At 43.0% G+C, this 22,353-nt stretch overlaps 2 protein-coding genes across 2 annotated transcripts; both read right to left on the bottom strand.

Moving 5' to 3' along the window:
- Positions 1-8,093: 8,093 nt before the first annotated feature.
- Positions 8,094-10,574, bottom strand: LOC107192271 (acetylcholinesterase-like). The gene is made up of 7 exons (XM_015581491.1): positions 10,533-10,574; positions 10,041-10,191; positions 9,851-9,954; positions 9,478-9,625; positions 9,274-9,406; positions 8,769-8,944; positions 8,094-8,243 (listed from the first exon to the last, which is right to left on the bottom strand). Exons 1-7 carry the CDS (start codon positions 10,551-10,553, stop codon positions 8,212-8,214), a joined length of 765 nt encoding a protein of 254 aa, XP_015436977.1. The 5' UTR covers positions 10,554-10,574; the 3' UTR covers positions 8,094-8,211.
- Positions 10,558-12,331, bottom strand: LOC107191885 (venom carboxylesterase-6-like). The gene is made up of 6 exons (XM_015581030.1): positions 12,126-12,331; positions 11,809-11,946; positions 11,351-11,510; positions 11,094-11,279; positions 10,603-10,744; positions 10,558-10,561 (listed from the first exon to the last, which is right to left on the bottom strand). The coding sequence occupies exons 1-6, from the start codon at positions 12,318-12,320 to the stop codon at positions 10,558-10,560; spliced, it is 825 nt and encodes a 274-aa protein (XP_015436516.1). The 5' UTR covers positions 12,321-12,331.
- Positions 12,332-22,353: the final 10,022 nt, after the last annotated feature.

Below are 22,353 nucleotides of genomic sequence, written 5' to 3'. Positions count from 1 at the left end.
CTTACGTTTTAAGAACATTACTAGCAAACATAGATAGATGTTCCGTACTTTCGGAATGTAAGCTTCACGAACAGAATTCGGAAAATGGCGGAAGCGTGATCGGTCCAACGATTATTATTCACGCGTGACTCCGCGATAATGTATGCACAATGCAGCAGAGCTGAGATATTGGCCAGAAGAGAAATTTCGCGCGGGAGCGTAATTGCGTTCTCGCGGGGGACGATCGCGACGACGACCGGATCGATTTATCGACCGATCGGCGAAACCTCTTTCGCTTTCCCGCGCGAGTCGTCGCGTGGCTACAGTCACGACGATCCCGATCCTTTTTCCCTTTGCTTCTCCACCGATCGGTGATTACGATCGCCGTCGATCGTCTTCTTTTTTCGCCTCGTTGTCGCTCGAGTTTCACCGTGTAGGTACGTCTTCATTCACCGATGATTAAGCAAACTCGGTCTTGATAACAGGGAATCATTCAACAATTATTAGTGCTTTCGTCGTTGGTGGGAATCTTGTTCACGCTGAGTAACAATTTGCTAGATATATGCAGTTGATATTGTGGTTTATGGTAGCGTGACCTTGAGCTTGAATGCTTGTATCCATATTTTATAGTTTAAGTAGAAGAAATTGCTTATATTATTAGGTCTGGATTCACTTCTCTATTCTCATCGAAATCGTATGGTCCGAAATACAATCTTTTCGAAACTTTTAATTTATAATTTCTTTCGGTGAATACGATTCTGTATAATCGAGATGGTTCCAAAGAGGCAGAATTCTCAACCACCATGTGCAAAGTACCCTAAAGATTTGTCTCGATAATTCCACCTTTAATTAGAATTTTCTGCTCGTGGAAAGTTCCTCAAATTCGAGTACCACCCATTCTTCCTCTCTTACTTCTATACAACACTTCTCGAAAGATTCTCAACAAAAGACACACCACACAATCCCCTTACCACAATTTCAAAACTGAACCAAATCTTCTCAACATTCTTCCTCTTTTCTCTCTCCACCAGACATAAGCTTATTGACATTATTTCCGTCAAATGAGAGACGTTTTCCTCGCGATGGTAGACGAAACATTCCCAGAAATGCTGTAACGCAATCGTCCGGGAAGAAGAACGGACGCAAGAGTCCAACGAGAGAAGAAGAACAAGAAGAAGAAGACGAAGAAGAAGGAGGAGACCGGGAACAAATTATATAAAAGGACCACACACGGCGCACAAGAGGGGGCAAGGAGGCTCGGACTGCACGGGCATGTGGTACAGGCGAAATATATACGACTCCGCCGTGACTATGCCGGGGGATTTACCTTACGTCGGGCTTTGAATCGCTCGTTTAGGATGAAAAGGATCGGTGGCTCGACAGCTCCGGCCACGTGGGTGGTGCGACGAAGACGAGAGCCCGGAAGGATCTCACGGGCGCTTAAGGATCCGCGGAGATTTAATGTGCGTCGGTCGCGCCGTGGCGCATGGCAAATCGCTCCATGACCAGGGACCACGAGGAAAATCGCGCTCGACGGACGCCGAATAATTGAGATCTCGAGTTCCACGGGGTATACTCGCAGTTCACACGTTCGAATTGCGAAAGCCCTTTCCTCTACGACACGGAAATGTTCGTATAATATTACTTAATATAAAGAAACAATTTTCGCGTGACCGACGCAAGATCAGGTTACTTCTATCTGGTTCGAATAAAAAGAATCATAAATGATTATTAATCTATACGAGTGATACGCTTGTTTAGATTAAAATGTGCGAGAAGGGTCAAGAAATCATGCCTCGCGTCACCCTCACAGGAGCCCGCGGCTGTCCGCCACTTGCCCGAGCGGGCTCGGTTGCCCATCACTGATCTAGTCAGTATGTAACAGAAGTTTCTATAACTAACGGGGAAACAAAATTCCGATGTTTTTCAAATCCTCAGGTTTGTAAGGGTTCTAAATAGAAGCATGAAGGGATGAAACCATCCCCTGAATGTTAGTTTGTGTTTACCTATCGTCTTGAAAACTGCAGTAAATATCAAAATACTCTAGACAGTAAAAATGTTATAACACCGTATGCTCTATAAATCCGTAACAACAACGAATATCCTCGTACAAACAGAACCGTCCAACCCAGAAAACACCAAATCCCAACTATCCCCCAGGACAATTGTCGAGTAAACATCGACCCAGCAATTACCAGATACGCCTTCATTGTACTTTCTACCGAGCCTGTCGTTCAGGTGAGAACCGCGCGATTCACCTCGCGTCATTAGCCCCCCGCGTAATACCTATCATACCGACGGAATAAATAATTGCAGAATGATCGCCGGTTTAATGGTCCCCGACTGTTTCCTATCCGCGGTGTCTCGATCGTCTCAGCTCGCGGAGAGCCGTCTGACAGCTTTCTCCGTGGTTCGTCTCTCGTGGAACGCGAGTACCAACGCGAGAACAGCGTGGTTTCGTCGCGACGTTACCGTGACCACTCTGGGGGGCCTTGTCTGGTAAAAAACCGCGTGGCCAAAGACGGTTCGCGAAAAACGAAGTCTCGAGTATTCACCCGGGCCCGCTGGTAATAGCCCCTAATTGCAGGTGTTCCCTTGTGGGAACCCGTCCGCGGGGCAAAAATACTTTTAAGTATCATTACGCGATACTTAAAATCCTTTGGAGGAAGGTGGGAGGGGATTACGAGCTGGCCCCCGCAATTAGAAAACCGTAATACTTCGAGAAGATGCCCAGAGGCTCTGGACGATTTGCATGCCGCGGCAGGCGAAAGTGGACGACGACGATGACCGCGAGCTGGCGAGATCCTTGAGGAATGGAACGTTGCTGCGTCTCGTCACCCGGGGGTAATCGATACTCGGTCGCGATTGACTCGTAAATCATGCGGCGGCGGTCTGGGACAACGAACAGCCGCCCTCCCCCACTTTCGAGACGATTTTTCCAGAGCAGTTTCGCCCGAGACCTCGCCATAAATCTCCTAGTTAGCGTGGAAGGCGTTCTTCTCGAGAACCGGAACGCGACCGCCTCGGAGGAATCAATTATGCCACGAATTGCCTCGAGAGGATACGTCCGTTCCCTTTTCTCGAGGGAGAATCGGCGCGAGACCGAGTTCGAGGCTACGGCGACCTTTTGGGATCGGAAATGCAAGTCGGGAGGGCATGAGCTGTGGGGAGATTTAAAAAACTTTCGTTTCGACATCGTCGTGGTGGGTTCGTTTGGGTTCAACGTGGTTGCGGAAGATTCGGTTCGTGTCGAAAGTAGGGTATTGGGGTTGCGGACATCGATTCTTATGTGTTCGAGGGTAAATTGGTTGATTGGGTTAATGGAGAATTGATTAAACGGTAGTTAATTGATTTAGATGAATATATTGTTCACTTGTATTGACAGAAGGTACTAATAAGAACTTAATCTTGATCGTATAGATCAACGGTGGCCAAACTGTGGCTCTTCTACACCCCTTACTATGGCTCCCGTGTACTTACACAATATCTTTTTATAAATTGGACGCTACTTGTGTATATCTAATATATTTGTAAGTTTGCTGAGTTTCTTATGCAGTGTAGTATACACACGGATTGTAAGCATAACTACACAAAGTTTAAAGAAAGATAAGAAAAACTTGTAAAAATATTCAACTAAGATAAATAGAACGAATAATGAATATCCGACTTACGATCGACTAAAAGTTGCTTCACGATCGACCTGTTCGCCAAACCTACACTATACGATATTCACAAGTAAGAAATAAATTCCTGGTATTCGTACACGTAATAAAATTAACAACTAATTTAGGTAATACATACAATATTACCGATCAACGTTGATTGAGTATAATTATATTCCAGTTTGTCTAACCGAAAGTGGCTTCTTCGAAATCGTTATATTCCGGGTTCACGTGAATTTTCGCGTGACGATGACGCGCGAGAGCACCAGTAGATCCTCGTATCGATCTTTCACTCGATGGGGAAACGTGAGAGGCCCCCGGATCGGCAACGATCGGCCACGAACGGTCGCGTGGGAACTCCTCTCGATCGGTCTGCCTCCCTCCCCCCTACCGGTGGAAAATTGAATGGTACGACGCGGATGAACACAGTCGATCGTTAAGACGACCAATCGTTTCGTCGGCTCTTTAGGAATCGACCGGTGAAATGGCTTCGATAAGTGCGCCGATAACGACCGGTCGCGAGGATATGATCGTTTCAACGCGTGCACACCTCTTAAACAGATGCTCCAACTTTCGGCCCTCATCGCTTTATAGTTCAAACGAAAATTATGAGTCGAAAGCGGTTCGCTCGTTTGACGTGGTATAGGTTGTCGAAACTGGAGGATCGTGGCACGACGATGTTACCCAAATGACTCGTGGAGCCTTCAGAGAGGTCCAATTTGTCGTGTATCCTTTGGAAATACCCTGCCTTCTATAGAAATTGCAACGCCAGTAAAGGCGAAGCTGTATTGAACAATGTCTTTTCGCCTGTTTAAATAATAGGTATAATTCACTCTTATTATATTATGTCTTGTGTACGTGTAAGAATGGTAGTGTTTTAATGCGAATAATAGTGTAGAGTCAGAGCGCGTGTCTATCCATTTACTTCGCACACAAATATGTCGTTTATCACGACTCGTGGTTAGTTGTGGTTAATTGTGGTTAGTGGTAGTTAGCGATAGTTTGTGGTGGTTAGTGGTGGTCGGTGATTAACGGTGGTTAGTCCTGACCGGTGATTAGTGGTGGCGACCAGTGGTTAGTGGTAGTTAGTGGAGGCCAACGGTTAGTGATACTAATGTAACAACTAGTGGTGCAAAAATAACAACTACTGATACTAAAGTAATAACTAGCGATGTTGACGTAACAACTAGTGATACTAAAGTAACAACTAGTGATGCTGTAGTAACAACTAGTAATACCGAATTAACAACTAGTGAGGGTTAATCGCTCGTCGCCGACCTCCACGGCGACTTGTCCGCTGTCGGTTTCCACGCGAAAATCGTTGGCTCCGTGATGCAAACCTTCATTCTCGCATCGTTAGAAAATCGATGCATCCGATAGGCCCCGTGATCCCGCGCAGCACGCGAACAAAGTTGCAAGGAGGCGTCGATTTCATCATTAGACCGGTAATTTACGGTCAGACAGGGCCAGGTTTTCCTTTCCAGTCGATTCAATTTCCGCCCAGTACTTTCGTTCCATGCGCTTTCCCGGGAGATCTCGGCGAACCGTTGCGTCGTCACGATCATTTTCCTCGTTGATCGCGCGGGGCGCGTAATTGCCTGCGTGAAATTTATACGTCTGCCGGAGAACGGTAATTGGTTTACTTGCACGCGCCACCGATGATTCTTGGTGATTTAAAGCGAACCGGTTTCGTTGAAAACGACCCGTTTCGAGTGTTTCGCGGCGATCAGCTGCGATCGCCTGATTGCATGAAATGTTACGTGGAGGTTGCAACTTTGGGGCTTGAGATCCCTTGATTTCGGCGTTCGCCTTTGATTTTCACGTTGATATTGTTTGACCAGATGGAAAGAGGAAGTTTTAGATTATGTTTAACTTTAGAAACTTAAAATTAATCGATGACATTTAAAACTTCATGAACGTATTTGTTTGCATTAATGCAACTTTTCATAAATATTCGATTTACTTAACATAGTTTGTTTAATGTTAAAGAAATTTTTATTGGTGTTCCTTTAGCAGTGAAAAATGTAAGAATGTACCTGCCCCTGGACTGGAAGTGCGATCGAGTAGAGGAGTAACTTCTGCCTCTACAGTTTATTATTCAAACCAACATACTTAACGTATAATACGTAGAACTGAAATAATTAATGACGTTCCAGCGAAGAATAACATTAACCTATTCTACAATAAAACCCAATACATATATCTAATTCTCCTATTCTAGTTCCTTTTCTGTTTTCTAAATACTGTACAAATCATGAGAATTGCAAATTCTTCATCTTCCATAAATCAAATACATCCAAGTACAGAAACTTTCTTCAGAATTCCCAATTAACCCAATTGATACTCCGAAGCTATTACACATTCATGCTGAGCAATTTTCCAAATCGATCACTTAATCCATACACGTCGCGTAGCACCGTGAAGAATTATTGGACCAGTCTGTACAATTCTCGTCGATGAGAATTTAATCAGCCGCTGGATCTCTTTAACGATACTAATGAACGATGCCCTTGACGTTCGTCGACGCCAGAACGATCAATCCCCGGGCGTAATTGGGTACGGTTTTCGAGAACAATCAATGCACCACACGGGGAAAACTCGAAACACCGGGTTGCATCAGGTATATGCAAACCCGGTCGTAATTCATGCCGGCTGGGTCGGCGCTTATGAGTGCCCCCCGCGGCTTTTATGCGCGCGGCGTTTGAACAATGAAAACGGGCCCCCACTGAAATATTGTAATGGTGGACCGTGATGCATCGGCGCGGTGCCCTCTGTTCTCACGCGTAGCAGGATCTTCGATTTTCGCGTGACTTACCGGAAGTGTATCGGCGAGGTCTCGACGTTCCTTACGATACCGCGGGCCCTCGTCGATCGATCATCGACCCACCCCCCTCGATCGTATACATTCGATTCCCCTCTATGCCTCCGCCACGAAGTTCCTTGAAACTCGGCCTCTGTGATTTTCCTTCTATATCGGTATTTAGTTTTGATCTTCGGTACCGTGAAGATCTTTTATCTTTGGATTGATAAATCAGGATTTTTTTGTTTTCTGGTGGTTGAATTTTCCGTGTTTGTCGTCTAATCCCATTCAAAGTTGACGAATGTTTAATTACTGTGGTGATCACTAGACGTTCCGCTGGTTTCCGTTGGTAAAAATTATTAAGTCGTTTAGATTTTAATATAATTGTGTGAGAATTATGTTAAGTATATATGTTTTGTATCGAGCCAAAGAATCTAAAGTCCATTACATAGGGGATTTAATCCAATCTTCACCATTTCTTCATATCCAGACTTGTCTCAAGTCCATTCAACAGTCCAAAGATAGCGAATGTTTCTCCTTGAATTTTTACCAAAGGTTTCCAAAGTGACAAAGAAAGGCTCAACAATGTTCCCTGCCCAATGATTTCGAAATTCCTCGAAATTTCTCCGCGCAACTCGAACAAAAATAAAACCCATTAAAAACATCCCGAAGAACCATGTTTCCTACCAGTCACGCCTGTAATTAAGTGGACAAACAATCTACCGATGCGTCACCGGTTACATAATTGCTTAATCGTCCCGATACGATTTCTTCTTCCGCGCTGGAAGGGAACGCCGTAGGTTGCGCAAAACGCAATTTCGCGTGTTCGAGACGCATTTCTCTCGTGCCTTGCACTCAATAATACCACGTGGATCGTCGTCGTCGTCACCGCGGCGATTTCTTTCCTCGCGGAGCGGATCGAGAGCCATCTCGATTATGCAAAAACAATTATCTCAGCGCACGTATAAGGAGCGCAATTATTAAGCCGGTTAAACGGCAGCCGGGCCCCGCGCACGAGTTGCGAAACCGACGTAAAACCTCCTCGCGTGTGCTGTGCGTTCTGTTGCGCCAATCCTTTGCCAGGGGGGCCCATATCGCTGTGTCGGCGTCTGACTGTGTTTCTTCCCCGATTTTTTTCACGACCGGTTTTCCAGCGGTGATAAACGAATGGAAGAAAAAAAAAAAGAAAGGAAAAGAAATAGGGCCGACGGAATGGCATTCGTGACACGGTTCCTCGTTCTCGAACGGTCGTGGAAGCGCAGGTGTTGTGTGAACACCGTGCAGCGAGGCGAAAAGAAATCAGTGGCTTGGTTACATTGTGTTGACGCCAGGTTGCATCGAGGTACGGTTTAAATTGTTTCTCGAGGTAAATGGACACGCGGAATGGACTGAAAGGATAATAAACATTTAACGTTGGAAAGCTTTGCTCGATGCGCTTTTTATTGCGCTATAACATTCAATTACGAAGACATTTGTTAAGTATTGGAATTGTATGAAATATGTATATACTTACAAAGTATTGATAAAAAATTTCTGTTAGTGTTAAATAACGATATGCAACAACGATTTTTATTTAAGTGTATAATGTTGTAATGTTAAATTCAACTTCGGGACAAATAACGAAGTCAACAGTTTATGTATCTACTTTGCTGGCTATATCAACGACTGATGCGAATCGTTCTAAATCGAAGCTGCTATTGCATTTTATACATGGGTCATCCGTTATCGAACCGACGATTCCCACGTCGAGTAAACAGTTGTTTGTACAAGCTAACGTATGATAACCTCGACCGGAGAAGTACCTATATCAGAAAATTCTGATGTTACAGCACTTCTCACACTTTTCCGCGAATCTTTTGCTATGAATGCAACGATAACTTCGTGCAATGAAATGGAACGTAATATCGAAATGTTTTGATCCATAGTTACCAACGTGCTTTGTTCAAGTATATGTTATGAATATACTTCATAATGGCTAGAATTCATTAAATCAAATTTTACAGTAGTATGGCGTAATAATGCGAAGCAACTCTTTTCGCGGACAACCTCTATATTTAATGTTTCGTAAATGAATTTACTAACTAGCAACCCTATACATTCTAGGTTCTTCTTCAGCGTTTGTTCGAAGGTACCAGTTTGAATTTTATTTACTATTTTATTAAATAAAATCATTGTGTGTATTGAAACATTCGTGCATTACTCTTTTGGGCTTTTAATTATTACATCATCATAGAAATACAGTCCTATTAAACTTGAGTACGGTAATACCCTTTATCGCAGATAATTAAAAAGACTTCCTCTCATTGCGCGATTGTACAATCACTTACTTCGACAAGTTTTTAGTGGCAGCGTCTCTGAAATATACTGTTCGTACTGCGCGGCTATCGGACTGACATCACGATCTTGCATTCTGCATTGGCTGTTGATGTTTAATTGCAATCCACAATCTCCGGACTCTTGCCAGATTACGTTCGATGGATTATTATGCCTTGGAGTGGGATTCCTAACAGAGGAGATAATAAAGAAATGAAAATGTATCTTCGTGTTATAAAATTATGCTTCTATTAACACTAGGAACCATCAAAGCAATCAAAATGACTTGTTCGTTAACTCTCCTCAAAATTATGTAACAATATATGTTTTAAAACTCTTTGCAACTTTTATTGCAGTATATAAGTAGAAAAGTTTGTTAATTTATCAACGTGATAGAAATAGAAACAATTTCATCTTCGGTGATTCTAATGCAGACTGATATTCTACCTATTAAACCTAAAATTCACCGTGTCTTTTACTTATTATGTACAATATTTTTCATATATCGATTTTTCTTACCCAAATTTCGCGAAATTTGCCCACATTGCAGACACCATTTTCCTGAATTGGTTGATAGGGTCATTAGGATCCGAGGGTTCGCGGAACACTCGCATATAGAACACATACTGAACGTCATCCGCGTGAGCGGTGCCTGTGGTGGACAGAATTTCCTGTCTTATTCATTCAGTGTAACACGCATTGTGGCGAATCTAAATATCGTACCGTTTAATGCTGTTCCCAGTTGTCTGTGCAAGGCGTACGGAGAATCGTAATTCTGTATGTAGTAATAGACTGACTTGTGGCCTATCTGGTTCTGTATTAATTTACGAGTTAAGTCGACCGGTGCTGTATAATACCAGTCTGTCAAGAACTGTCAACAATAGAACCATTAATAAAAAGATTATATCATCGATTTGGAAGAATTATAATTAATCAATAGATTGCAGATGTTCTGCAGTTGCCTTAGCGAACTTCAATGGATATTTTACTTTCTTCTTTATCTATGAAAACCATCAACAGACCAACGTAAAAAAAGTAGCAGTCTGATAATTATCAGTGGGCATCTAAATTTTAGCGAAGCATAAGGAAGATTTACCACAGAAAAATCGGTGACTTTGCCACGGTAGAAACGATTGAACACGTCCTGATCGATCTCTAACAAATCATCGGTCTTCGTCCACTGGTCGGTATTACCGGCAGCTATAAAAGACAGATCGAAACGGATAAGATACAAACCTACTTTGAATTTCGAATTTCGGCATCTAGTTATTCAGAAAATTCTTTACGTCTGTCGAATCCAAGCGCCTCGTGCTTGGTTAAACCCAACATTATGGGCACCCTGCTAAAGTTACCAGACTCGAACAACGATATGGGGCAGCTCGTGAGGAACGCGTGGTCGGATGGAATCTCTGCTGTCGGTCTAAACGGCAAAACGAGCTAAAAAAGAAACGTTGAATCGTCGCTTTACGACTTTCTTTCTTCTGCTCCTCTCAGACCAACAAACTCGAATGAAATCAGACTTCTTGTAACGTGTTCAGATCTGATTATTAAACAAGACAATAGAAATGTTAGGCGTATAGCCTCAGAAACTTTTGAAATAACAGTTAACTGCAGGAGTTTTTATACAATGTGACAGCCTTTCATAAACAAATCAGTGAGTCACTGTGGATATGATAATTATGTGACCATCTCGACTGTTTACCTTGTCAGAACGCTCATTGTCTTTCAGAGCTTAATGTTATTGAAGGATCGTTAAGAAAGGAACCTGACAAACGTACAGATTGTGGAAGTTCATCCATTGACTCAGCTCCAGTCACGAGCCTCTCGGCAGGAGTATTACGGTAAAACTGCAGTAGCTCGTTCGTATTAGTGGCATTGAAACCAAGGTGGGAAGCCAGCTGTTTCGCCTTTTCCATCGATTGATCGGGCGTGTAGTATGCCCATGGTGCCAATGCTGTACCGCTCATGAATATAGCTCGCGCGAACAAACCTGATTCATTCGAAGTCATTATTAGAAGAATTGGAATTATTGCTAATTTACCTAATCATCGTTATTTAATTTTCCTCGTGTTTTTACTTCTAGTTGAATCTGGAGAAATAATTGCTTGTCACCTTGAAAGTCATCGTTTCAACAGTTCTATTTGAATTTACAATTACATATCGGTTTCGAGTGATAACTTCGAGGGTTCCAGTCCCTTTACGAAAATTTGGGACATTAAGAAAACTGGACCGTGGGAAAAACTTTAAGTACTGTAAGGTACTTAAGGCCCCCAGACTCAATAAGAAGTTGACTGTACGAATAAATTCGTGCTTGATTCCGTTTTTGTACTTTATCCTACCGTTAGATTTCGGCGACAATACGTGGAAATTGACGTCTGCGGAACCGGAGCTCTGTCCGAAAATCGTCACCCTACGAGGATCCCCTCCAAACGTAGCGATATTCTCCTGCACCCATCTCAGAGCTAGAGTTTGATCCTTTAACCCAGCGTTACCCGCCGCTTCCTCCCGACCCAGTGATAGGAATCCTAATATATGATCAGATTTTCGTGAGTGATAATGTACCAGCTGAAGTGTGGCAGATAATTTTCAGTATTACCAAGAGCCCCGAGGCGATAATTGATGCTGACTAGAACGATACCCTGCTCAATGAGCAAATCTGGTCCGTATTCAGAGGCGTTTTTTGACCCGAAGGTGTTGGAACCACCGTGTATCCACAACATAACCGCGTGTTTATGCATGCCCTTCCTGAATGTAGTCTGTTAAAAAATACAGTCGAAGTTTCAATGGCGGCTATCTTTACGTCATAGTAATGCTAGTAAACTTTATTGTATTATCAATCCATTATTTTACTGGGAATTGCTGTTTAGGAGATGATATAAATACATCCACAGTCATCAAATAAATATTAATATTAAGAATTACTGCTACTTAATCCTCGAACATAATCTCCCAAACATTGGCCCATTTTATTGAGATTTTCGTCAGTTAGTGTACACGAATGGGAATGTTCATGAACATCAACAGTGCATTAATTAGTAATATTATGATATATACCATAGGGGTGTACACGTTCAAGTATAAGCAATCTTCGTCTCCCGTGAATACATTGGTAGCCGCATCTATCTGGGGACACCTGTTTTCCTCTTTGTTAGCAATCAGTGTTTCACGCCATGGCTCTGCTGGCTCGGGGGGCTGCAGTGACAATGGAAAATTGATACCATATTTCAAACAACGTTCATTTTCCTATTAGTTACTTGTAGTAGGTAAACTATCGTTTACCATGCATTTAACAATTTCATTAACGCGACGACTACTGTCTATGTTACAAGTCCTGATTATTTCCCTCTGAAATTCAAGTAGTATAACGTTACCCGATATCTAAGACGTCCAACTGGCGGCTGCCCATAGGGAATGCCCTTGAAAGACGAGTACCGTACGGCGTTCCAAGCAGTATTCAGTATTTCGCCCTGAACAGGACCCGATTTAGTGCGAATCACCGGTGTTAACGAGCCCATGCATCCCGACGATAACAACAGAACAGGTAAAATCAGTAGATGTGGAATCATCTTTGTGAAAAATCTTTCGTACAACCTGTAAGTCAACGTAACATCATTGTTACATATTCGAATTGTATAAAATATATACTTACAAAATATTGATGGGAAATTTCTCTCAGTGTGGAGTAACGGAACGCAACAACTATTATTAACAGTTTATTATTGTTAACGCACTGTAATGCTGAATTAAACTGAACTCGCGAGCAATGAATCTGTCACACCATTTTGTATTTCGCACGTTACACGCACGACTGCCGGCAGTCGCTCGGAATCGAAGCTGTTAACTGCATTCTAGCCGTGAGTCATCTGTCATTGAGCTGACGATGTCGAAGTAGGAAAAACCGTAGTTCGTAGGAACAAATGAATGATAACCTCAACCAGGAAAGTGTAGCAGAAATTCCTACTATTACAACACTCGTCACCGTTTTTCCTGGAACTTTTTTTTACGGTTATTAAAGTATTATCTTCGTGCGATAATATGGTAAATACAGTCGGCCCTTGAAGAACTCGATAAGTGGGACGCCGACAACCTGCGTTGTTGAAAATCCGCGTAAAATTGTTGATCCTCCAAAAACTTCACATTAATAGCTTATTAATTAACTATGATGTGTGTTATTTTGTGTGTTGTTTGTCCATATTATTACTTGACTGCGGATTTGATGCCTTTATAGCTTGCAGGGCTCTATGAAATTCAATGAAACACGAAGTTTTCAATAGATGCAACGATTTTTCTATTTTACCTTACAATAAAAAAGTCCCTTGCAAGATTTGCTCTTGTTTTTGATGAATTAGTTTGGAAAATATTATTTTGCATAAAAATCCGCAGTCTAATTATTACAGTGCTATTACAATAAAATAATGGTGTATGTTACCTATGCTCTTATTGTTTCTCACGTCCTCAAATAACCACGCGGCTGAATTCGAAATTTTTTCAGAAAAAACAATCCGCGTATAATTGGAGCCGCGGTGTTCGTGGGCCAACTGTACCCTTCTCGGTCTGTTCTCGAGAATATCTCGTCGCAGCAATCTTTAATAACACACAGATTTAGTAACAACTGAGGGAAGGGCGTAACAGATTCTTCGCGATGGCATTGTATAAATATTAGCTGTACGATTTGCAAAGAGCCACGCAAATATTGCTAACGTCTCGCGTCGCGACGATACGCCCTGCGTAAATATTTGCAAGTCGTTTCGCGAAATAGTGTCGCGTTAAGCTCTAGTATAACGAAACGTTTCAACATCCTTCAACCCTCTGCACTTCATTGTTGCCATTAACGAGAGACAGAAGAAATTGATAAATCTCAAGTGCAAAATGTTAAGTTATCTGAAATTAGAGGGTATACCAATCGCTGCAAATTGTCCTACTGACGTCACAGTTCCTCGTAACTGGACTGCGGATTTTATGCATTTATACAGGGGTCTGTAAAATACAGTAAAATACAAAACTTTCAGCAGGTCCAATTTTCTAGTTTATTCCGAAACTAATATGGTACTTAAGAAAAGAAAGAAATTCCACAAAGAAAGAAAAATACCATTTTGCATAAAAGTCTGCAGTCTACTCATAAGTATTTAAGTTCTATCTCTGGATCACGCCCGATTTTCCGTGCAGATCGTGATTTGTCGTGTTTGTGAATTGCAGGGCACGTATACGCGCACAGCGAACGAGCACACACCGAATAGTCACTACGAAAGCTACAGCTTTCCACGGTTCCAGTGACACAGGTTTACGACTTGCGGCCGCAAAACGGCAAATCGATTATCGCCGGCCAAACACTCCCATGAATCGATCGTTAATTCCGATATTCCGATATTATGGCGCATTGTTCATCCATTACACAAGCTTTTGCCTCGACTCCGACCGATCGTTATCAGCACGGGCCTGGCGGTTCGTTAAATTAACAATGAATTATCGGGGCAACGGGGGCCGCTGTTTTCTCGGATAGAGGATCTGGAGCGTAGTTTAAATTATTTAAATCACTGGGGTGTAGTTCTCGAACCACTGAAAGTGTACGCGGCTGAGCATCGTGCGAAACGTGCGTTAAATTCGCGATTTTTCAATTCTATTTAATTCTGTCGTAATTAGTTCATTCATCTTCCAGAAAGATAGGATGAAGTCAGTGCCTCTGGGCAACAGCATACCCTCGTAAATGTACATTATATTACTGTCATTCTTGTTAAAACCAAGGTTCTCTGTCCTGGAACTTTAAGTGCAGGCCACCGATCCTGATCTCCGGTGTTTCTTCACGGGATCGATGAATAATGAAGCTCCTTTCATCGCTCTGATGAACGGTTGAGAGATCGCCACCCTGTTTTTGCCCGCGGTACATTGGGATGACACACGTAATAACAAATTGCACGCAACCGTGCAGACGCATCGCTTCCAGTGCAAGGCTCCGGCTGGGGAAGCATAGATCATTCTCAGAGTGATCCTCTTTAGGCTCGACTTCTGTATGTCTTTCTGTGGCGTGGTTCACTGCGATGTGTCGAGTCAAAATCGGTAGCTAAATATATATTATGAACATATCTTCTTGGACATGTAAATAGATTAATGAGCTCCAGTTTGCGGAAATGAAATGCTGATATTCAAATGTATTTGTAGTTGTCTCGGGAAGCCAGTGATCCAAAGAAAATACAGTAGAGTAGTATATAATTGTAAACGAGTTTCTTACGATAATCATATGGTGTAATGTATCTTATTTATTGTAAAACTGAAATTTGAAACAATTTATTACGAAGTGTTCTAGTTTATATCATAACCAACTGATCTTTATGTATTTCTAACTAAAAACAATCTTCATACCCAATGAAATAGAAAGTTCGATTGAATTTCCTGTGATAATAGATTACTTTTAATCTACTCTTTCGTAGTTTCTCTATATGCATCTATCTTTCCAGCAATGAGCCTTTTACTTTATTTGGAACCTGCTGGAAACCATACTGGAAGAAACAACTTTCTGTTTGCCTCCGGATCCCACGAATTAGTGCATGAAAATCTCTATTTGCATAAACATACGTGGGTCTGCTCATTAATCCTTGTTGCATTCATGAACCAACCGCTGAACCACCAATTGCTCGATCTTCGTGGCGCTCTTGTTGCCCGTGTATCCCCAGGTGATCCTAGTGGCAATTCTTCGTTGTAGAGGTTCCTCGATGTCCTTAAGCGACATGATGAGCATCCGCCATCTTCCTCTTTCTAGGACCTCGGGCTCCACACATGCAACCGAACAGTCATTACCAAGCATACGTAGCCTTATCGCGTGCTTGGACTGCCTCCTCGACTCATCGAAGTTTCTCGGGTTCCGGGTTTGATTATTCCTTTAACTGTCGACAAATCGGTAATTTGCTTTCGTTCATTGGTTTCTGGAGCCGGTATCCCGATTCCCTGTTATTGAGGGTCTATTACCCGCCGGAATCCCCGTGTACTCGAGCCGTGGTGCAGACGTATCCGTTTTCGGTCTTCTCTTTTTCCTCAGTGTATAAGGTTACCGTAGTTGCTGATATTGACCGGTATCTTGTATCGTCATTGCGTAAGTTGTTCTGGGAATCGGGTTCTGGAGTGCATACAGAATTCTGCAGGGCGTTTCGAACTGTTTCTACGAATACTAGGAAGAACTATCATCTAATCCACTATATAAGTAATACTGTCGGTCCAAGATGTTACTTTCGAACGCAAAGATTCGTAAAGATTCAGGAAGAAACTACCACAATTCTGGTTACTGAAACGAAGTAGTGAACAGAACGTCTCTTTTAGGGTTCAAGAGGACTTCAGATCTAGCTATTAATCGATTCAACATTAATTTAGCCTCAGTCGAGGTATAACGTATGGTTAGTTTAGGGAAGCACCACAACTGAAAGCTAAATTGCAGTTACCTTGGACCTAACTAGGAGTTAGCTTATACTCATTCCGGACTTTGACGAAGCCAAACTAAGGAACCAAACATAGACTAAGCTAAACTGTGTCCAGACCTAATGCAAGTATAATCCAAAATCTATGAACTCCCATTGAAGCATAAAGTCCACATAATATCATCATCAACAAAAGCAACACACAATCGGTTCATTCTAAGCTACGTGAAGCAGAAAACGAAGAATACTATACGATGAAAAAGACCCCCACGTTATGTCTGTGTGCATCTATCGCGACCAAGAGTACGTTATTAACTCCTTAGATGAAGACACGCTAATTAAAAACCTCGCCTCGAACCAGTTGAAGGCTGCATTTATCAGGTCGCGGCCGGATTTTTCTTCGGTCGGATATTGCTCCGGAGCTCGTTCATTCCGCGACTATCGCATCTATTTGCCGCCCCGTGAATCCGACCAATGCAAATATCACAGTATTATGAAGTTATTACGACCGTCAGGTCTGAAGTTAAACGGTGATAAAGCGCGGTTTCGCGAGTTTCACCGGGCAAGACCGTTCCTTAACCGATTCCCTCTGGGTAGGCAATTAGATCGGTCCGTTCCGTTTCGCTGGCGTGACACTTTAATTGTCGCGGATCGACGTGTCCGCGTGTTCCTCGAATCGATGTGATTAATTACGACCGGGTATATCCGCGATCGGCCCGCGGTACAATTATAATAATTACATAGGTGCGTGCGGGTTAGGAGATATCGATGATCTTGTAACGATTGCCGGCGAGAAATGTCGATGAGATAGAGAAATTAAGATTGAGGGAAGTATTCTGGTATTAGGTATGCTTAATCTTAATTCGTGCGCGATTGTAGCAGATCTCTGATGTGTCTATATTGAGATGCAATGTAGCAGATACGAGGAATAATTTGAACTGCTGTTTGTTAACAGGATGATTGTAATTTAACAGAGGGATTGCTATTTTTATCGAATATTAATTTACCTTTTTATTTAGTAGTGGAACACACAGATCTTCTATGCTCTTCTATGTTACCTTCGGTAATTTAATATTGGCATGTAGTGCAGTGTTGAAAATTTTAATGACGCAGAATATTCAGGTACTCGTCATCGAATTTAAGGAGAAAATGTTGTGGAATGAGACCTCCTCTGCTTCGAGTAGAATAAACCATTTGGAACAGACATCGTGTCTCCTCATAATCAATAACCTAGAATCTTTTTCTAAATCTTTTTAAATTCACTATTGAACAATGGTACTAACTTTTCATTTAACGATTCAGACGGTATAACATTTCTTCCGATGCAACGATGGCTATGGTTGCCACCGATCATGTATGATGGAGGCCATGCCAGAGGTTAAAGTCACCACGCCGTGAACTTAGCTTCACGAGAGGATGCAGACGATTCGATAATCAGAGACAGGATGCGTCTGTCTAGGGGAGACACGGCTCCTCGTTCGCCAACAAAGAATGTCGATAACGAAATGATTGACAGCCTGCTAATTAAACGACGCAATTTACTTGGCCGCTCTATATTTAGCCGCAACAATCCCCGAGGCAACTGCTCGTTCATGAGAGTCATTCCTATGGAAACAGACTGCGAGCTCCTTCATCGAGACAGCTGGCTACTGCTTTCACGATCCTCTGAACGTTCGACAAAGACAATATTATCTTCCCAATCTTTCTAATAATCATTGCGATTAAAAGAATTTGATGTGATAATGGTGGATCCAGCTATAATAAGTTGAGTCAGTGAGATTCGATTCCTAAGGTAGATTCCTTTAGAAGAATTTGGAAGATTGGCCACAACTTGGCAGATTTACTTTAATACTTTATATTTTTGATACTCTGGGTATTCAACTCTAATAGTCCTTCTAGATCTGACAGCTTTCATTCTATTTCACGTAGAAGCCATATTAGCTACTGGATAGTCCTACCTTTCATGGAGTATCACTAGCCCCATCAATTTAACGAGACAAGTCCCATGAAGTGGCTATCTGTCCAGGAACTAAAACATAAAATCATACTACTTCTCTGAAGATCCTAATGTCCATGAATCGACACTAGCCCTACATATGATTCTCCTAGACACCACCTCGTCCCATCATAATTGAATTCTAAAAAAGCAACCACATCTTCAATGCACACATTCTAATATCTAATCCCCCAAACAATCACTCGTCCCAGACTTACCCTTTCGTTCCCCAATGACCTCTTTTCCCGTTCCCTTCCGTGCCGTGTCTTTTCGAGAAACATACAACGTTTCCTCAGCGCTTTTCACCCGTCATCCAGAAGTTGCCAAAGAGCGCCACAGTTTCACTCCCGGTGAAAAAAAAAAAGAAAAGAAACGAAGGTAAACAGACGGGACCTGTCTGAAACACCGTCGTGTTTTCCCTCGGACCTGACCTCGTTGGCCTCGCCCCGCGGACTGGATAACAATCGCGATAATTACACCGTGAGAACGATAATTGCCTGGCGGGCGATTTGCCCGGAGCCAGCGCAACGGGCAAGCTAATGATCGCGGTCGCCGTCATATTTTCATGAAATGTCACATCAGATAAATGGGAGGAGTTGCAACGACCCGGAAAAGAATCCGTGTCTCGGTCCCATGGAAGGTTGCGCGCACGGGTGAAATTCCGAGAGCCGATCGCGATTCGGCGGTACCGATTCCCGATCGATCCTCCGACACGGAACCGCGACGGTCAGATAGGATCGGCTACGGCGACGACAATGTTGAAAGTTGGCTCGATTTTGCTTTCGCCAACAGCCGCCAGAACCCATGTCCAGTTGTTATCTGTCACTTGTGAGAACGCTGTTTATGATATCTGATCGGCACGGGACGCGGTGTCTCTGTCGCGTTGTTTATCTGGCGGAATGATGGATGTCCGTGGAATTGCTTATGTTCCGAATGGTTTTCGCTGGGAGAAATTTTCCGGAGATTCGAGCCTGGGATGTGGATTGTTAGGAGAATTCGAAGGGATTGGAAACAGCTCCGTGAAGATGATTCTTGAAGAAGGATCACGTTTGGGCGTAGACACAGCTGAAATAATTGGGGTAGCTAGACTCGGTTTACTCTTGTTTGAATATGGGAATGTGAGATCAAACTATTGTAAGTAGGATATTAGTTGAAATTACAGTATTCTTGAGCTAATTTTATTGTAAGTTGTACGGGCTATTATCGAAAGTACAACAGTACAAAAATTGACTGGTAGTATGGAAATGAGCTGATGGCAAGAAGATTCCTAGGATCGAGTCACTTCTGTTACCGATACTTCGATGCAGATGGAATAATAAATTGACTAACCGTAAAATTGTCAAGTGAAACGTCCCAGTTTCTTCTAACTCTTTGAGGCACACGATTTTAAAGAAAATAAATACCCTAGTTGCATAAAATTAAAATATTAAACTCTATGACTATGAGTAACTTCAACTTTTCGAGGTGGGTTAAAATATATCCAACCATGCATAAGAAGCTAAGCAAAAGGTGGGACAGTTTTTAACCCACCTAACCCAAAGAGTTAAGACATTCCAGCAAAGGCAGCACAACAGACTATCCGTGACAGTGGGTTAAGCAGGTGTCTTTTATAATCAGGCGACAATAACGATCCACGAACCTGATCATGCCCATACATATTTCCCCGTATCGATGGGATTCCCGTTAGGTGTCCCGGTCGAAAACCGAAGACGCACTTGCTGGATCTCTTAACCAACAACTTTATTAACCGATCCAGGAGCCGGAATCCTCTTCGGTTATCTCGAACAGATAATGCTCCCTAAGCGCGAACTGGGATCGATAGAGAATGGGGGGTTCATTTGAGGCGACGATGCAATTCATTATCACGATATCTGGCGATCACGTGTGTGTACTCAGGCTACCTTTCGCGCGCGAGCGCGCGTTCGTCTCATGAGTTACGATCGATTCATCGGGGCCGACGCTTGGTATCGAGTTAATAAGTCCGAGTCCCGTTCGAGGCGATCGTGGATCCAAGATTAACACGTCGGTTTATCGCGATCCCCCCACGTGTCGCACGACCGGCTGTCGGATCGCGTACTCGTTTCGCTCGTGGCGCCCGCGCGGCAATAATTTTTTCGCCCGGTTTTCCCTTTGACGCGCTCCAGCCCGACCGCTTTACGAGTGTCGACTGTCCTGTCGACCTGTCCACGTTCCGGATCTCGATGATCACGAGATACGCGCTCGATCGTACGCTTTCGATCATTGTTGCACAGCTCACGGTGGTCATTTTGTCGACTGGAGGACATGTTCGAGCTCACGTACGCTTGGACGTGTGAAGGGTAAATGGGTTTAGAATTATTGGGTGCAGTGTGCAAGTTGTCGGGTTGAGGTTTTGTTGCAGTGTTCGAATTTTCAAGCTGATGGACTCTTGGCAGGTTCGTTGCTTCTTGATCACGCGAGATATAATGCTCGAATGAAGATAGGAGACGCTTGGACATTAAGAAGACATGGTCTGTTATGTGACCTTGTAGCATAAGTGTACCTAGTGGTTCCTGTATTAAGTACTAGAATATTGAATAGAAATCTTTAGTAGACTAAAGCTACCACCATACTTAGCTCCTGTCCAAGTCTAAATATCCTGGTATTTCTGGTGTTTATTGTACATATTACTTAGAAACGTATAATCATACAGCTTCTTCTACCGTGTCTGACTATACACGATCTTATCTACTTAAAGATTAAAAGCGGAGCAAGACCCATCTCCGTTGGACAATCTCCCAAGTCTACAGTGGTATTGGTTTAGCAATGAAATGAACGTTTCCGAGGCTTTCAGTTATGAAACGGCAGTGCACGTGTAAACACAGTGTCGAACAGCATTGTATAGATGATTACAACGTGCTGTCACTGTATAAATCTTAATTTCAGCACAATATTAATCGGTACGTGCATTACCATATCTTCGGTGATTCTAGCGCCGAAAGGGTTGCGCAAGGGTTAATAACCATCGTCGCGACTGCTCGAGGCAGGCCTTACACAGACACTAATTGCGGATAATCGTCAAACATTATTTAAAGTTCCATTTACTGGTATTACGTAACGTCCACACGGGCATGGCGGCGCAGGTGCGCGACGTCCTCGCGACACGTGGGGATTTCACAGTCTCCTCGAGAGCTCTTCGACGGCGTCCTTTGTGTATACTTCGTATATTGACTACAACTCGCTTGTTCCAATTAAGAATATAAATATGGTGGACTGGAGATTATCAAAGTGTTAAAAGGTTTCTTGATTCCCAAGGTTCCACAAAGGGACTGTTTCTAACTTTGTTTTACCTTTCGAAGGCTCTATTGTTGACCGAGAATTTCCATAAGTTTTTCACAAGCTTTAATACTTCCGTGTCGAAATTACGACTATTGGTCCTGTGTATGATTTAAAAAATTGCCACTTTCAGGAGAACTTTGCGAACTGTTAGAAGCAATTAAGTAATTGTAAACTATTTCGAATCTATTAATTCTCGAGTGCCATTGACAAGTGCCCCAGTACTTTAACGTCCAATTTGAAAAGAGCCACCCGCTGACGAAACCATTAATAAACACAGTACGCAGCGGCGAACGTGTAATACCTTGATTCCACTTTCCCACATTGGAACGCATAGCCTGGTCCCGCGCGAAAGAAACGGAAAACGATGCACTTAATGAACGCCTCGCGTGCGCAGGCGTTTCTCTCGCGCAGTGTCGCGTGTACCCCTCGGACTAATTAAACGGGAATGATAAAAGAGAAAGTGCCGGTCGAGTGTTTCCAGTTGGTCGTGTATTAATTCATATAATTCCTCGGCAGCGAGTAAAAAGTGGAAAACCACCGGCGGAATGAAAACGAAGGAAAAGAGGCTTTAAGATACTTCCGACGTGGTTGCTGAAGCTCACAAGGCATATAGATGTCTCGTAAACATACGGAACGTCTTCAGGGACCGGTAACGTTCCTTCCGGCGAAATTAAACATCTTCCTTCGCAACGTTTCCACGCCGTGGCTGTCGAGATGCGCGTCTTTGACGCGCTCGAGGCGTCGACAACAATTTAGTGGTCGTTTTTAGAGAGCGCACTTTCTTCCGTGATTACGCGGTTGTATAATCCTGCGCTAAGGTTCACGGATGATTAATCGGACGCGCGGAAAAATTGCGGTTCGAGGAATAGTTAACGTTCACGGAGTGTTTCTCCCACGTAAACG

This window comes from Dufourea novaeangliae, unplaced genomic scaffold (assembly GCF_001272555.1).
Source record: "Dufourea novaeangliae isolate 0120121106 unplaced genomic scaffold, ASM127255v1 scaffold7, whole genome shotgun sequence".
NCBI lineage: Eukaryota > Metazoa > Arthropoda > Insecta > Hymenoptera > Halictidae > Dufourea > Dufourea novaeangliae.
The sequence above is the reverse complement of the archived record's forward strand: the minus strand, read 5'-3'. Positions and strand labels throughout refer to the sequence as shown.